At 35.6% G+C, this 18,864-nt stretch overlaps 1 protein-coding gene across 4 annotated transcripts in view; it reads right to left on the bottom strand.

Annotated features, from left to right (window-relative positions):
* Positions 1–458: 458 nt before the first annotated feature.
* The window catches only part of LOC128993996 (protein Tob1-like), an 88,421-nt gene continuing 70,015 nt past the window's right edge, over positions 459–18,864 (bottom strand). For 3 of the 4 annotated variants that reach the window (XM_054418177.1, XM_054418202.1, XM_054418193.1), the window contains 2 exons: positions 5,182–5,938; positions 459–3,338 (listed from right to left, as the gene is read on the bottom strand). In XM_054418177.1, coding sequence (XP_054274152.1) covers positions 2,945–3,338; positions 5,182–5,849 — 1,062 coding nt within the window. In that variant the 5' untranslated portion in view covers positions 5,850–5,938 and the 3' untranslated portion in view covers positions 459–2,944. Of the gene's footprint in view, positions 3,339–5,181; positions 5,939–6,616; positions 6,790–18,864 lie in introns of those variants that run through there. The other variant, XM_054418187.1, reaches the window with a different exon arrangement.

Here is an 18,864-nt window from a genome sequence, read left to right as displayed (position 1 = left end):
TTTTACCACCTTTATTCTATCAAAGGGCCCATTACCCGGAGTTTGGATGTTTACTTACCGGACTCCTTGTATACAGATTGGAAAACGTTAAGATGGTATGATTTGCGACTGGCGTTGAGTGTTTTTTCTATTATTTTAAACTCCACTAACCAACCATTATGATAAAATACCCCCGCCGCAGCAAACCTGCCGACTAAGCGAATTTCCATTTGTCTGAAATGATTTTCAATTAAATCTATTTAAATAACATTAGGTAAAGAGTACCTAGGTTTGCTGCTACAAGGGAACTAATAAAGTGTTTTTTAGTAAAATATTATTGGTTTAGTATAAAATAATTAAAATTTGCCACACAAAAGTTTGCTATACTTAAAACTACAATAATTGAACTCAATTTCTAACATTTACCAGTAGTCTTAACCACAAATTACCAAACAGGAAGAAAGAAGAACACCACAAGATTATGAATGCGCGAAACCAGTTTAATATAAACTTAAAAACTTGTAACTTCATTACAACATTATGAAAAAGTATATGTATATACATATATAGTTTATTCACATTTATACACAGGAGTGGCGACATCTATGACAGTGAGACATGCAAGTTAGGCCTATGCGAGCTTTACCTAACATTTATAGAAAAATAGTGACACAAAAAACACGGATAAGCCCCAGGCCTAGACATCAAATTGGTAACTTTATTGTGAAACATAACTGTAAATTGGCTAATATATTTTACTATTTTTTTACCTGAAATACACTTAAAATTGTTATACAGTTCTAAAAAAGGTAACTGTCAATTCCTGGAAAATATACTGAAAATTGATATACTTTTCTATCTAATTTATAAACTAGTTTTTGAGTTGCGTTGTCAAGGGCGACCCCAACTAAAAGTGTTAAGTCTATTTGAGTTACGAATTTGTGAAAATTAACTACTTAGTTTAGTTAGATATTTAACCACTATACTGTTCGTATCCCTGATAATTTATCTATTTGTCTGCAATACATCATTTACGTATCTTAACACCAAGTGTTTCTTAGAGTAGGTGAAAAAAATAAAAAAGGAAAAACTAAAAACAAACCGTTATTTATCAAATTTTATTTCAAAAGATAAATCATTGTGACAAAAGTGATAAAAAGAAGTTTATACAAAAATAATAACAACATTTTCCAAGCTAAACTCTTAAATAAAAATAATATATGAAACATAACAAACGAAATATAGATATTTGTGTAGAATTGTTCCATTACTTGTAGGCCAACAAGTTGAAACAAATCCAGGTAACTTACGACACCGGTTGGTGACCACCGCAGCAGGGGTAGGTTGCCCCTACATACAGTGATGCTAACACCCTCTCATGTACAGAACACAACACATACACCCTCATCAGAACATTTAAATCCAGCTGTAAAAGTATAAACAATAGCGACTAACTACCAAACTAGATTCTTTAACAGTGTCGGTGAAAATCAGTGAAAAAGGAACACAACCACATAGATTATAATAAACTATTTTAAAAACTATGTAAATCTAAACTACTTTTTACAGCTTTATCGATAGTCACAGTACAAAAATACTAAAGTACAAACATCATCTGTATCGATTAAACGAATCTATAATATATACTCCATGCATGAATAACGTAGTGCGGTTTCACTTTAAAAAATATATATGTAAGAAGTTAAGGTCTACAAGTAACAATCACATCGAAGATTATGAACGAGGGAACACCCCTTGAAACCACAGCCCTGTACACCAGCCGGGACCGCTGGCCACAGTCTTCGCTAGTACCTGGCCGCCCTTATAGAGATATAAAAGTAAAAAAACAAAACAGATACTACAACAATACGGTGCGGCATATATTGTCCATCGTCCCGACTGGCGACTTTCCGCCAGCTTCTGCTGCTAGCTGCCTCTTCCGTACATGACTAGTTGCACACTTCTTGAGTATGTACTTTATATCCTTCTTATTTATTTAGTTAACACAACTATTTTATTACAAAATTAGAAAAATATTAACGATTTACTTATCTACTAACATAATTTTATTTTCTCTACGCTTTAAAATAAAAAAGAAGTCTAGTACCCACTGTACGGTATACTGAAAAACTTGTAACAAAAAATTCACATAGATTTTGATTACGTTTCCACTGTAAAAAGAAGAGTCGCGTAGTTCCCTTACATTTACGTTTACAGGGTCTAGACACATATAAGCCGGACTAATACGCTTATAACTACGCTGAGACGGGTCCGCCGAGCCGAAAACGGACCCGAGGATGGACAACTTTAGTGATTCCGCAGTGAAACATCTAGAGATGAGAATCTGTGGGTAAATAATTACAGAAAGTACAAAAGAGAATATAAAATTGATATAAAATTATCCTACGAAGAGAAATACTGGGAAAATGTGAATAGCCTTATTGAGCGAGGAGTTGGCATGCAGGTGGGACGGCTTGGCGGAGGATTGAAGCTGGGTAAGTTGCTCACAGCTTGAATAATTTATATTAATAAATTTGGAAATGTGAACTTAAATCATCAAACAAATTAACTCGACTAAATTTAAAATCTATTGAGCTTAAACAACAAACTAAATTCATCATTTGGATCAAGTATATTTTTAACAAATAACCAATAAAATTTATAACAAAGACTTTTGTATAAGTTGTCAACTAAACATGTTGCAATAACTGACTCAAGTGTGGCTCGCGTGCGAGGAGACGGGAGTGTATATTGTAGGGAGGAGGCGGTGCCGGATCTCAGAAAGGCTTGTTCACACTAACGGCTCTAAACCGACTCTAACTTCAACTAATACGTCATAAACGACGAAGATATAAAAAATCACTAAAAAATCGGATATATATAAAATTTACAAAGGTATTTTTTAACGTTTTAGAATTAATTAAAAAAAGATAACAATTTATAATACTTGTATGTTGCTGGGGGGTTAGTTGGCGACCAGGAGGTGCTGGTAGGGGGTGCCAGCCGCCGCAGGGTAGGAGGCCAAGCCGAAGTTGTTGATGGACTCGAGGAGTTGTTGTTTCTCCGAGGGCTGGGGCTGCGAGAGAGGTCCGGGGGCGGAGCCCGGCACTGGCCCGTAGTACTGAGATCCGGGCTCCAGGTAGGACGAGGGGAACTTGGGGTGGTAGAGATCAGGCAGATGAGGATAGCCCGAGTAGTGGTAGCCCGACTGGGGGAAGAAGTAGTCAGCTCCGGGATGGGCGGCCGCTGGGTGGTGGGCGGGGGAGAGACTCCGGGCACCCGGAGACGTGGGCGGGTGATGGAGTTGCTGTTGCATTGCCCGCTGCTTGATGTAGTTGGAGAACTCCGTGGGTGACATCCTGCAAAGAGAGAAGAGATTAGTACTGGGAGGTGACATTGGTGTGGGGAAATTGGAGTAGACAACAGAAATCTGAAGGGGTTTTGGACAAATACGTTGCATCAAGATAGATCGGTTGGTGAATCGGAGAACACTGAAGAGGAGAAGGTTATGAGGTTTTCAAGAACAGCATTAGCAATAAGTAGTGCTTGGATAAATGGAATATTGTACATGGTAGAGAAATGGATGTAGTTTGAAAATACACTAGAAACCTTACATTAAACATTATTATGGAAGTACTATCAAGATGGGATGGATTTGCTGAGATAACATGGAAATAAACACGCTACTGAAGTAATCTGTTTTAAGAAGGTCATATTTATTTTCTACTACAGAGTAGATAAAAGTTATAAGTTTTTGTGGAGCATGCTGTGGAATTAATATTATGCAAGGGTTAGCAGGTAATATAGATATTTTGTATAGCAGCAGACAAATTTGAAACGAGAGGATATGCAAATGTATAGGCCTACCTTACTTTAGAAACTATAAAGATTACGAGATATCATGAACACTGCTAGATAATAGCATAAATAAAACATACTCCCTTAATAGTGCCTAAAAAATTATATGGAAATTCATTTGAGAGTCAAGATGTTGAGTTCAAATGGATACAATCTGCCTATGATATAGTTTGGGTGATAATATGGAAATACTGCACAGCTTGAAGATGTATGTGAACTGTAGAAGAGTTAACAAATGAGATGAAATATAAATAAACAAAGATACCTACAAAATATAAATCAGAATCTTGAATTGATCTGTTGAAATAAAAAAAATCTATGACAGAAATGAAGTCAATAAATATTACTTAATGATAATTAGTTTTCTAGAAATATACCTAAACTGTAAATAAACTAATTCATCTAATCAATTTCGTACAAAATATTACGTTTACATTTTTTAACAGTTCTTCCTATCATACAGTGTTGCCACGTGCAGCACTAAATAAGGCTTCCCTGCTCAGAACAGAAACCTTTCTTCCTCGTTTATATTGAGCATTTCACGTGCTCACTCTCGCATTGCCGAAAATGTGCGGGCTAACCATATTGTTGTCAAGACAGTCCATTGAGGAAAAGAAGAGTTTGTGATTCGTCAGTGACAAACAACGAAGAGCTTATAGCTGGTTTTATCTTACACAAGTGACTCTTGACTCTAGATCGAGAGGTCGTCTACTCAAAGTTCGTTTGTTACATATAAAGTTACAGTACAGTGCAACCTTCATCCTATCAATCCCAAATCGATTTGGAAACTGTTGTTTGTGAAATTTATTTGACATAGGATGATGAATTTCAAATTATAAAATAGATGCTTTAGGTTTTGTCTTTTAAAAGTTTCATCTGTGTGCATATAGACGAAATCAACTTAAGTGGTTTGACCTTTGAGTTGTATCAATAGTCAAAGATTGTAGCTTGTAGCATAATGATTGGATTTTTATCTTCAACATGTCGTAATTTAGACGACAGTTCGATCACAAATGGACACGTCAATTAAACTATATTATGTATAAGTGATTCTAGGCCATTAAGAACCATCATCGACAAATATTAAAGACCATTAAGTCATTGGTTATTTGATAAACGACATGGATTCCTAGTTACTATAAATAAATTTTAAGGAAACTGTACACCAAAGAAGATTAAATGTATGATTACCGCGCTCATCACAGGTTTTGTACGATCTTTTGAGGCGGCAAAGACATCAAAGAACAAGGATCTAGGTTAGATTTCATTAGCGTATCATACAATCTTACTCTTTGGAAATGCTCGTATTAAGTTACTAACTGAAGTAAGGTGCTGTTACTTTACCTGTTAGCCCTCTTGCTGTTGGTTTTGAGTTTGGTACTGCCAAACTTGGTCTGGGCGAAGGTGGCGGTGGTGAAGGTGAGCGGCTGGGCGGGCCGGGGCATGAAGGATGGCGCGGGGCTGGGCGGCGTCTTGGGGGGCGCCGGGGACGTGGACGCGGAGGGTGCCGCACTCACGGGGAACGGCGACGCCGGCTTGTGAGGTGACAGACTCAGGTTGGCCAGTCCTGTACCGACCGCCTCGATGGGCCTGAAGCACTGAGCCTCCGGGTTGAAAGTCTTGTTGACCTCTCTGTCGGCAGAGTTGTCTTCGTGGACGTCGGTAGCCTCGCTGAAGAGCACCTTGACCGCACCCTTCTCGCCGATCCTGTAGCTGACCTCACCAGGGTCCACCCAGACTGCCAGCTCATGAGGGAGGTTCTCCAGGATGTCCTGGATAGGCACCCCACTCTCCCTAGCCGCTCGCTCCAGCACGGGGTCCACCGGGTCCCCGGTCTTGAGACACCTGAAGGCCGACCCCTTGAACGGCTTCTCCGGGTACCAATGGCCGCTGAACTTGTCTTTCAACGCCTTCTCCAACTCCTCGCCGAAGATGTTGACTCGCCGCCTCGGCAGCTTGTTGTACAGGTAGGAGATGACGAAGTTTAGCGCGACTTGGACTTCTATGTGCATTGTTGTTGTCTATGCGTCACTGGAGGGGGTTGGCATGAACGTTTGCTCACGACGGAATGTGTCCAGCGGTTGCGTCTACCAAATTACACCTGCAACAGAACACGGACAAGTTAGTCCAGCAACATTGCCATAAAGTATCTAATACACACAATATGTGTGTGTCGTAGTATTCAGTTCAATAAATTGAATTAATTTTGACGCTTTCCAACGATAAACAAAATGAACCATCACGGTATCCTCAAAATGTTGACGAAAAATACCTTACAATATTTGTCAGTACCCCGTTTGAATTTTTTTCTGACCAACATGCAGTGTTCACAGCTTAAATTGTAGCCTAATGACCAAAATGAGTCTCCATAACATATCGATACGAGTTTTTTTATATTTTATATACTATTTTTTTTTTTAGAACAAGTGCCGTAATTCGAAACTCAGTTAAAAAACGAAATTAGGTTTAAACACAAACGATACTAAGACAGACGTGGTTGAAAGGAATCCTTATACACATCTAATACGATGATATTGATTTTCATTTAAATTGACTACGTTTTATGGTTAGAGAATGGTATCACGCTAGAACAAAATTTTATCCGACAAGAAAACCGAGAGGTATTTCCTTGAATCCTAAAAATACTTGTATGTTTCCTAACATATGTTATGGCATATACTTTTTAGAAATATCAAACTATACTCCAGTTAAAAACCAAATGTGTTTTAATTCGATTTACTTTACTTAACTATCAATTAAATTCAAAATCACCACTCACAATCACAAATAAATCCTCAAATCCACTCTCGCGCACAAACACTCCATGTTAAAAGCCACCAAAGAGCGCACAACACAAGTGGGAATAGAAAAACAAAGTGGAACAAATCACGACTTTGACGGCACCTGAGGTCAGCGTGTGGAAAATACCCGCGGTCGAAGTGAAGAGACGAACGGAACTGGGTTGCGCTTGCATCACGGCCTATATCTGGCTTATCAGCCGATAACGCCCCCTCCCCCTCCTCCCCCCCCCTAAACCACCAATGTCACAGACTAGTACTTGGGGACGTGTTATCTGTCACACATTGGTGTTTCCACACGAGTATCCCAAATAGACGAAGTTTTGCGAAAAATTGATGAAAATTGTGTTAAGTAGCGCAACAATATGTGTCAATATTGTTGGTAGTCACCATTTTCACATACACAGATGGACTGGCACTTAGGGACATGTTATCTCTCAGAAACATTTGTGTTTCCACACGAAAATCCCATATTCGATGATACGTTGCGAAAAATTGATGAAGATTGTGTGTTTCCCAAGTAGCTTAACAATATTGTCTCGATGTTGATCAACATTGTTAGCAATGTTATTCAACATTGTTTCAACATTTTGACAATATTGTGTTGCTACTTGTTGTAGTTAGGTTCATTGTCTAAAAGTATGAATTGCGAGGTTATAAGGTCACAGTAAAAAAATCACCATATAATTTGTAAAATGTTTTAACGCAAAAAGTTTAAACCTATATTAATTTCACGAAATAAAGAGTATTATGTGTTAATACTCAGAAAATAACTGAGAATGGTGCTAAGCAATTGGAATTCTCGATTATTATATTACCACTTACGATCACGATTTCTCTCAAATAACTCCCTATTTGTTATTATTTTCATCAACTCGCGATATTTTTTTTAAGAATGTCTCTTCTTGATTTCTCCGGTTATTTTATTTATATTGATACATTAATTTATATATACGTTCAGAGAAAAAGAGGCATTTTGTGGTTAGTGTCTTAAATTACTTCGTAATCTCATTCCATCATCAGTGTATCCCTACTAATTATCCCGTATTTTTTATAAAATCATACAGAGGGCAAAAATCACGTTGTCACCTGATGAATGGGCTAGGCTAGACAAGAGGTTTCTCAAGTACCACTTCATGCAATTCACCAGCTGACTATCAGCTGATTATTGCACATTTTTAAGGCGTGTCACAATTAATTTATCTCTTCTACAATCGTGGTGGTATTGATTTACACTTTATTAAAACTGAACTGTTGTGAACAATTGGTTAACAAGCTACGGTCTTCAAGTAGCTAAACGGTTGACACTTACGATTCCGCGCTCCAGTGAACATAGACGATCGACCGGTTGCGTCAAATCGATAAAAAGGACAAGAAGGAACAGTACTATGTCACTGTTGCCTTTCAGGAGCTGAAATTCTGGAATCGGCGACCGGAAAGGAACAGGTAACCAGACTGGAACGTCGCAGCGGACGGAATCGTTCCGATTAATGCATTTGACCCATGCAATCGCAGATAGGAAGTTAAATTAACTGAGACGTTTAGTAACTTTATTGATATGCGATTTAAGAAAATTGTATAGTTGTTTGTAGACATTATGAAGCCAAAAGGTATGAGTGATAGAGTTGCTTTCTAAATTGTGATAAAGTTACTCAAGCGAATAGAGTTACTGAATTGAATTTCTAATGACTGTGATTTATATATGTGTATGATACTCTTGTCAAACAAATCTTCTTCACTTACACAAACAGTTTTCACAAACGGTATATCACCAATCAATATAAAACCATCGACTATCGAAAGGATGGTAGAGATGCGAAGTGACATCGATAACGACTCGCACCTCGCAGCTGATTTCAACACGAATTGATCAACTCAACTTTCTCCAAGTGACACAACTTGAAACAAAGCCTTATTAACCGATTAGCCTAATGGCCTAATACTCAATGTACCCGCGCTACGACCCGATTTGCGCGCCAAAAACAGCTCCGCCCCGTGAACTATGGGAACAGCTGGAACTGCGGAACTGGGTCGTCAACCCGACTATATCGGTCCGCGTCCGACGTTCCTAAACGCGTGAAATATGTAGGTTGATGCCAGGTTGGGAAAGAATGGTTCGATTCTTAGAAAGAAGAGGAGGAAAATATATGTGGAAACCACTGGTAGACCTACTCGGAATGCTTTTTGCGCAAAGAGCATTCCAAATAGATCCACTACAAGTATAGTACAGCCGAGTGCATTCAAATCTAAGGTTGTCAGTCCCCATTTTGGCATTGGGCTATTTATTAATCTAAGCACATAATCTTTCAATAGCTATAAAATAGTATATAAAACGAAAGGTCGGGTTAGGACTGTTCTCTAGGAAAATTGTAAAGAAATGCCAATGAGGTTTCTAGCAACAGAAAAAAAATATTTAAACTAACATGGGAAAGGGTGTAGCTGTTTTTTTTACCCCCGCAATGGTTTCTTAAATGTGGACCAAATTTGATTTAAAAGATAATATACTTGTGGTTCTCGTATTGAAACCCTTCTTTTCTTAGGCTAGTAACCCCGTCTTGCACATTTTTACGCTATCCTTCACAGATTTTAAGTAAGATATTGTTAAAAAAGGTAACATATTGTTTATTTTCACTAACATATCTCGTCACACAACCATTTAAAACATATCTAATTGAACATTTTGAACAAACGTAGGGAGCGTCTACAAATGAGCCAAGTGAAGATTATGCAGTACCGGAAAACACTTTTGCGGCACACCAGGTAAATTAAGCCATAAACGTGCTGTATAACAGGAGACTCGCGGTAATTGTGTTAAGCAAATATGCAAACTGATAACACAGCTGATAACAACCAATGGCGTCAGAGAGTCGAGTTATCTTTGTGCCAAAACCCTAATAATTTCCCACTAGGGTGATTAACTGAGCTTACACTCGTAAAATTGCATTATAAAAGTATCTACGTTGCTTGTAAACCGTGAAAACCTACTTTTATTTTGTTCAACATCTATCTAGACAGGTTTTTGGAGGTTATGTTGATTAACCGTTATGCTAAAACATTGTAATTTCCCCATAGGACACTTAAGTGTAAACTACGCTTAGAGTTCACTCGTAAAAATGATAGATTAAAAGTATCTGCGCTGGTTATGGTGTAAACTAACACTACAATGATCTACATTTACACAGAATTAGGACTTTTAGAGGTTAAGTTGATAAATCTTTCTGCCAAAACCTTGATAATTTCCCATAATACACTTAAGTAATCACTGCAAACTACTTAAGATTACATTAATAAAACTTTCAGATAGTAATTAAGGCTTTTTAGAGGTTACGCTAACGACATTGAAAACTTAAACTACGACTTTACAATGTCGTCACATACAAGAAAATTATATATTAGTAAATTGTCATCTAATATTCATATTTAACTACCAACTTTTCCAATGTCAAAAGCGAGGTTTTTGGTTACGAAGGGCGAATAATCTCAACCGATGTAAACACAAAATGTCTGCGTATTTTTACGAAGGCGAGCGCTCAAATTAACACAAACCGGTTAAACAGTAGGTAAATGATTCACAAGTGGAATTCCTTGATTAAGTCGTTAAGGTCAAGTAAGGTTTAACTAGTTGGTGAACACGTATTCCCCATTTTTTACCATTTTTCCTTCACCAACAAATGATGAGAATAAGATGTGTTCGTGCCGACCTCACGGCGTCAAGGTCTCCCACTGAAGAGGGTCAGTGAAAACAAGGCGTTGCCGGCGTCAAAGGTGTCCTATGTCGTAAAACCCCTATCCTCGGTTTGATTTTGAAATACTGTTTATCCCTTGCCATTATAAAATCACTCGCTTCTGTTGTATCTTTCACACTTCACTTGATTTATAATTACTGAAACTACATCTAGGTAAATCAATGATGTTCTGTAAAAGATACTTTTATTTGAGTTTATATTATTACTGAAAATATTTTTTTGTCTTTTGTAGAATGTTTTCCACTCCGGTACAACTATCCAATAAACTGGGATTAAAGCAAAATTTAACATTTAAGGTAATATAATAATACTAACATATATTGTAATTTGGCCCGTGTCTACATAAGGATAAGAAAACAATAGTTTAAGACAAATAGACTGGCCACTAGGTAAATGATATAGATTTGCTGTCCATGTTACATTATGTTTTTGTGTTGAATTCTTTCAGTGTGATGTTTTCACGAAATATATTAGTGAAATGTTTCTAAACTATGAAACAAACCCAGTTTCATTTCTTGAATACACTACCTAAAGTTTACAAGCTACCGTACCTTTCTTAACCGATTAGATTTTTTGTAGGTTATGTTGTAGATTACTGTATTGTTTGTTTATCTCGACTAACATCGTTATACATCATTTACAGATTTCTGAGCTTATGACAATATTCAAGAAAGCACGTTGATTCCTTGTATTGAATTACAATCGGTAAAATCCTACAGGAAACTTCCCACTTTACAATTTTCTCCCATCAGCCTTTAAATGACCCACATTTAGTGATAAGCCTAACCTCCCCCTCCCACTAGGGAATAGGCGTTGGCCGATTGCGCAACAGAGGATTCTCAACTGAAGATCTGGAGTATATCACTGCAAAACCGGTTTTTAAATACCAACAGGACGGGACGGAAGGATATTGGGGCAGATCCGCGACCTTGGCCCATTGTTGTGGCAATGCTGCCAACTGACCAGCGGCGAATCAGCTGATTGTGGTAGAACGAGCATTGTTGTCGTTTATCAATCACTGAGTACATAGGGATGTGTGGTTAAAGAGTGACAATTTGAAATAATCATTGACTAAATATATTTATGATGCCAACTGACCATTTAGTGTTAAACAGCTGATTGTGGTAGAACAGCTGATTGTGGTCGTTTAGCAATCATTGAGTACATATGGACGTGTGGTTAAAAAGTGACAGTTTGAAATAATCATTGACTAAATATATTTATGATGCCAACTGACCATTTAGTGGTGAATCAGCTGATTGTGGTAGAACGAGCATTGTTGTTGTTTAGTAATCATTGAGTATATAGGGATGTGTGGTTTAAAAGTGACAGCTTAAAATAACAATTGATTTAATATATTTATCATGCCAGCTGACCATTCAGTGGTGAATCAGCTGAGTGTAGTGGTAAAACTGAGCATTGTTGTCTTTTAGCAATCACTGAGTACATAGGAATGTGTGGTTAAAAAGTGACAACCAAAATAACCATTGACTAAATATGTTTGGAGCCGTATTAGACTAAATGATTCGTAAATTAATAGCGTTGTACTTATATACCAATATTGGTGAGGTAATTTACGATTTATGCAGACTTTTTTAACGATGCGAATATAGATTAAATTATATTTAAGACGCACTAAAGAGTGTATTTTGATAAAAATGAGTGATTAGCTGTTTTTTAAGCCTTATGGTTTAGAACAAATCAGGTTTCAACGTATCAAAAGGTTCTTGAGGGTTTTTCAGGGTTGAACCGGAAAACTGCTGAATACCAAGATCATTATATCTATTAAGTCACCAGCTCTACCAAAAATATACTAAATCGAGAGGTTTCCGAACCACAGGGTCGATAGATAGCTGTATACACAGTGAAAAGCCTTTGGTACAATCAGAATTTCATCCAGGGTGTCCCAAATTTAAGTCCTGAGCTACAATGCGAGACCACACCCATTGAGAAATGACATTCCCAATATGTCGAGGAAAAACTTTATATAGCACTACAATTGTTTTCTGTGTAAAGTAATTCAATTACTTGTTACATCTACAATGAAGAATATTTCCTATTGTTTTTACATAATATCACACATTATAACAACAAAAATACGATTTAATAGTTAAAAAAATTTTATACAGTTTGCTTTGTAAAGTAAATGTAAGACATTATGACACACATAGCAAATGTTGTAGGTTATTTTAGGCTCATATCATCAATTCATGATTTTGTATAACAAACTTTTGACGTTACATAAAAAAGTACAGGGATTTCAAAAACTCTCTTAAAAAAAAAACTTTTAAAATACTAATTACACTAAAACATAGTACAGTGACCACATAGATGAATAAATCTACATAGTAATCCTTAATCAAATTTGTGTTTGAAACTGGGCCTAGTAACAGAATCGCGTTCAATACAAAACCACGTGCGGGTCGTCCGGGGGGCTGGGGGGGATGGGGGTGTAGCAAAAGTAGGCCACGGATATAGGCCGACTGCGCAATGGCAAAATAATAATAGGCCGAGGCGCGCACAGCGTACACAAGCCAAACATTTACACAAATCATCTGTCACAAACACTCCAAGGTGAAAAACACGTGGAGATTCATTGTTGTCAAATTTATACGATGGTAAGGAAAATGATGAATTTTGAAGATTATGATTTATTTGCAAGCAACTCATGGGGATTTATAACTTTAAAATTTGAATTTCTTAGTGAAGAAAAATGTGTTTTGGAGGGTTATAGTTTATTTACTTAGTGGGAATTTATTATTTTGTAAAATGTAAATATTTATAGAAAGTACGAGGAAAAGTATGATTTGTGCAGTTATACGATGTTCAAAGGCTTATTTTGCAAAATGTGTTATAGTATTGTGTATAAGGTGGTAAGAAAATTGATTATAAAATTTTAATTTAGCTGCAAAATATGTGGGTATAAACGGTTTTGCTTTTATTTTAGCATTGACTATTGGATACAGAAAAAGAGATCCCATCTATATGGATTATCTGTCGCCAATCTTTTACTAAAAAAGAATGTAGTTGTGTGAGCCAGTCATAGACTGCGCTAGTATCTAAAACTCTATTTTGTACCTTGATTTTTATTACTGACATATTTGCTGGGTCATAACAGTTGCTATAGCTCATAAATCATTCCATCAGTTTGACTTGGCAAAAACCATCGTGCATTCGGCAGAAATCAGTAATTTAGATCAGCGCAATCTGTAGGTGGCTCACATCAACTATGACAAATTTGGTTAAAAAACTGGCGACAACTTTAACATGGGGATGGAATGTCTAACAGTCAAAGATTTTAGTAAAATGTGTACATAAAACACATGCCATCAGAGACATAAAACTAAATAACCTAAAAAGTGTGTTAAAAACTTTAAAAAAAAATTAATATAGACTTATACTATTTAAATATTTGTTTAACAACAATACATAAACGTTTAGAATCATAGATCAGCTTATACACAATCTATTAAATAAAATATAACACTAATACGAAACATTTTTCAAGAATAGTTCAACGCAAATACACCTGCTCGGTTTACAAATTCACGAATCACTGCCTAACTGCCTTGACCTACAATCGTGTATTTGATTCCTGTAGCATTTGTCAACAATGAAATGGTTGGGACGATTTGACGGTTCCGTGACGTCACACAATAATGGCCAACGACACGCGACAGGAGTGTACACAACGTGACTGTACCAACTAGCGTGCGGCGCACGGACTACGGCAGCGGATATATTTTGTACAGGAATATTCCTGCACAATCTTTTATATTTGATTGCCATTAATGTAGCTTTGAAATAACAAAATCCAGTCTTAACTTTCCATCATGGGACAAAATCAGCTGATTGTTGACTTTGATTATTGCATGTTTATATTATATCCTAGCAAAATTTTAAGCATGTTTTTATGTAAATTTAGACTGAAAAAACAACCTAAAAGTTAACTTTTTGTCTTGTTTAGCATATTGAGTTGACTTCGTCTCACAGTTATTGATAACATCGGAGTTACTATAATCAATGGTAGGTGTTTTAGGTTTAAATGTTTCCAAAGAATAAAGAGAACTATTCTTCTTTTCTGCGTTTTCACCACGACATGGAGAAAAGATAAAATATACTAATATATGATACAAAATCACAAAAAATATGAAATTAGTTACATCACAATATTTTACATCAACACCATATTTTTTTTAACGATAAAATAAAAATTAAGTTATATAATGTAACAATTATTGCCAATAGACTATAAAGAAATTTTTTGTGTAGTTAACATAAAATAATGTTAATAAAAACGCTGTATTTTAGACCCAATGACATGGGAAGTGTTCCGAGTTAAGGAGAGAAAATCTTCAATAGTTTGTTGTGTCAACTCAGATCTTATTGTCCAACAGCTCAAAGATTCTGATAACATGAAAAGCCTCCCAAATCTCTTCATCGATAGAAATGTCCAGAAATATTGCTGTGAAATATCCCAGCTGATAACACTGATAACAATAACCCTGACCACGTGACCTTTGAGGCAACAATGAGCTATAGAATCTTAAACACATTTATATCGAGATCTTGACCTGAAGAAATGGAAAACTGATGTAGGTCATGATAATTCAATTGGTATTAATGTTGTTTTTGGATTTATAAGTGATAATTGTAGTAAACAAAATTGGTGTTGAACATTGTTTGAAAATAAATTAGAAATAAATAAATTAAAATCCAGGAAAAAATATCATAACTAAAATACACAGTTATATACAAGAAAAACTTTTGATTCCAGTATGTTATTTATCCATTTGCCTATATTTATCTGTCTAACCACCGTTGAACCAAGAAGTATTGTTAATTGATACGACTTATATCATCTAGTGTTATTATTAGACACTTAAAAATTAACGTTACAAATACTGTCACTAATTCATAATATTAGCAATGACTGTACACAGAATATTGTCATTACTGTAGTTGGTAGACCATCTCAACAGATTGCACCACGTTTTTTTTGCTTCAAATTATTACATTGCATGGGAAGTCTATTCTGTATATAGCACTAGTGAGCAGAAAATAATATGACAACGCTACTTGTTTTTATACAATTGCCAGTATGTCTTATAAATAGTATTCTGACCATACATATTGTGATTAATTATAAGGAATGATTTTTTTAATTGGGTGTGTTTACGGAATCAAATAATTATCTAAATCTAAAAAAATCGTTTATTAGAAGTTGGTAAGTGTAAGTATATTTTTTAAACAATTCTTCAGAATTAGTTTTTTCATGAACATATTTTACAGGTTAAACAATGAATTAGTAGAATGGGATGTAGAAAAGCGGGGAGAATAAATAATAAACCTAAACAAAACTGGAAGGTTAGTCGTGCAGAAACTGCATTGTCTTTGTACTGCAGTTTGCCTTGATGCATCTGCAGTCCAGCTTGCACGAAGCTACGACCATTATAGTCTATGCCACGACATGCAATTAGAACAATTAGCTAAATTAAGCCACTACTTACAGTCAATATTTTATGGCATGAGCCTGTGGAAAACTACAACAGAATTCTAATCTAGGTATACCTTGTTTATTTTATGCAGCAATTTGTTCAAGTCATCATTAGTAAAAGTTTTAAAATATTCAAAGAGGGTGCTGTACTGTACTGCATTTTACAGACGTTACCAAAATTATTTGCATTTTTTAATAAAGAAAATTATTGTTGAAAATATTTTAAGTGGCCCTAAATGTCGTTCTACTCTTTAAGTGAATTGGTTACCCAAAATGGAATACCAATGTAAATTTATAATTTTTTTATTTTAAATTATTTAAGAAACGTTTTCAAACCTTGTTTTAAAATATAGGCTATTATGAGAAACTAGAGAAATAAAGTGAACGTAGGTAAAATTTTGTTAGATAACCTAAAATTTGGGAAATATAACTTACAGGCACATTATAATTTAAAATAGTTTTTACCCATTGCAGAAACAGTCTTAAATCTGTAAAAATATGTTGTAACTTCAAAAACACAAAATAATTGAGTTATATCACCCTATTTCTAGTTAGGTATATCACTCCTCAAAGGTTAAAACATAGACTTAAATACTAAAATTCGTACTGTAAAGTAGCAAAAGTAGAAAAAAGTATATTTTAAATTCAAATATAGTAGAGTTCAGTAAATGTTGGTTCTGCATAATAAATTAAGTTTAGGCCAGGAATAAATTCAAAATTTCCGGCAAAACAGTTGTGAAATTTAAAACACTCGCTATGCATAGAAATATTTTTCGAATAAAATATAAAAAACACTGCATCCAATGACATGGGAAGCGATGTAGTCGTGAGTTAGGAAGACCATCGGAGGAGAAAATCGACTAGAAGTGGGTTGTGTCACAACTGCAGCTTACGTTGCTATCAGGAAACTCACAGTAGTCAGTTGAACATTATGTAAAAAACTACGAGCTGAATGAGAATTAAATGAACTATGAACCAAACTAAAAACTAAAGTTGGGCTCGAGTTGGTTTTCAACCAATTTCCATCAGATAGCTCTAGTTTAATCCAGTTGTTTGTGGAAAGTCAGTGGCTTTGTTAATCCTACCACCGATTTTGTATTAATATTTCGAAAGATTTTGTCTTATTTTATATTTTCACATTGTGTTGTAAGTTTGAATCGTCACAAATACTTCACATTGTTGAAGTGGATTATTCTACCAATTGTTCTGAAACGATTTAATTTAGTTAACGTTGCATGAAGCGTATTTTGTTAATGGTGATTATTTGGTTTTGGAAATACATTTATATTTGTGTAAGCACCCAAAATCTAAAGAAAAACTTTACAAACCGTTAAATATAATGTATTTTGTTGGATAAAAGAACGACTTTTGAGAACTTTTTTCATTCTCATAAGAAAACATTTTTCTAAAGAAAAGGTGATTAAATTGAGAAAATTAAAATATTTTCCCATTAAATGCAATTTAGTGTTATCAACTTTATAACAAAAATTCGTAAGGGTATCAAAATTAATTATAATTTTGTTAATCAATCAAACAAATGTGTGATTTTAAAATCTTTATCGCTTTAGAACCTTGCACAAAAAGATAGTAGTCTACTAAAACTACAATAGAATAGACAAAAACTTAATTTCCCATATAGCATTACGTTACAAGCCATTAAAATAGCTATTGTCATCAAGGGTTGGAATTTTCCATGGAAAGCTAGATACAATTACTTTTCCAACCCAGGTGAAAACCGAGGGAAACTGTAGTTTCTTGTCTTTACCAAGATTGGGCCACTAACAGCCCAACTGATAAGCAAACAGCTGATAAGAGATTACGCAAGAGGTGCTGTGTAATTGTGCTGGTGTGTTCAGCTGGTGGTTGCGTTGCAGTATTGCGAACTGTTTGCCATCAGGTGTTCAACGTATTGTTGAACATGTGTTCGTAAGCTGTTCGATTGTTGACAAAGAAGAAGTAGAATAAAAGGTGATGACGCGTATTTTTTGGTTCATTAGGTCTCTACTCTAGGTATACCTGCTTAGTTTGAAACCAAAAGTATTTAAAACGTTTCTTACGAAGGAATTGTCTCCTAAGTACGCTGATGTAATGAATTATATGTCAATAAAATTTAAGAATGTGAAAATGAAGGTAAAAATATATTTTTAAGAGGTTTGAATAATCTTCAAATTTGTCCTGCAAGCTAATCCTATGGAATGAGACACAAAAGTTTAGTCTTTCCTGTCGATGAAGTTTGTGAACTTCAATTTACAATTTAATATCTAAAAGACAAAAAGAGTTACTATCGTGATAGGATGTAGTCAATCAAAATGTATCCTTCTCAGACAGGATAGGAATGATTCAACCGATGACATTTTGATTGCAAAGACGTCCAAAGTTGCACGCTGACGTCGACGTTGCTAGGCAACATGACGTAACGTTACCCGTCCAATATCAGAACAGCTGTAATGTACTCTGGCATGACATATAAGAAGTAACTGGAATTATTGAGGTTGGATGGGAAATTATCCTGCATAAAATGTGGATGAAAAGTGGCCAGGATAGGTGGAGTGATCTAGGAAATTAGTTTTTATCTTGGGTAGAGCCTAGGATATAGAGAAGTATCCTTATGATAATAGTATCTAGACAAGAATAGTGACGATATAGTGAAACAATTCCAGAATTGAGGTTAGTAGAAGAGTACCCAGGATAGAGGCTAGTGGAGAAAAGCACTCAGCATAGAGGCTAGAGTAGGTATCCAAGATAGAAGACACCAGAGGATCTGTATCCAGGAATGAGGCTAGAGCAGGTATCCAAAATAGTTACCATATGGTGAGAAACCTTATGTTCAGGATAGAGGCTATTGAAGGCTATATCCTTGATAGAGACTTTAGGAGAAACAACGTCGAGGATAGAGCCTATAGAATTTAAATATATAATGAGAAAGTCTTAATGATAGAGATAAAGTTATGGAAAAGCCCAAACAGATCGTACATGTCCTGAAACT

This window comes from Macrosteles quadrilineatus, unplaced genomic scaffold (assembly GCF_028750875.1).
Source record: "Macrosteles quadrilineatus isolate MER2022 unplaced genomic scaffold, UCM_ALF_1.0 Scaffold_1__1_contigs__length_201487025, whole genome shotgun sequence".
In the NCBI taxonomy this organism is placed as follows: domain Eukaryota; kingdom Metazoa; phylum Arthropoda; class Insecta; order Hemiptera; family Cicadellidae; genus Macrosteles; species Macrosteles quadrilineatus.
Note: the sequence above shows the minus strand (reverse complement) of the source record. Positions and strands in the feature narration are given on the sequence as shown.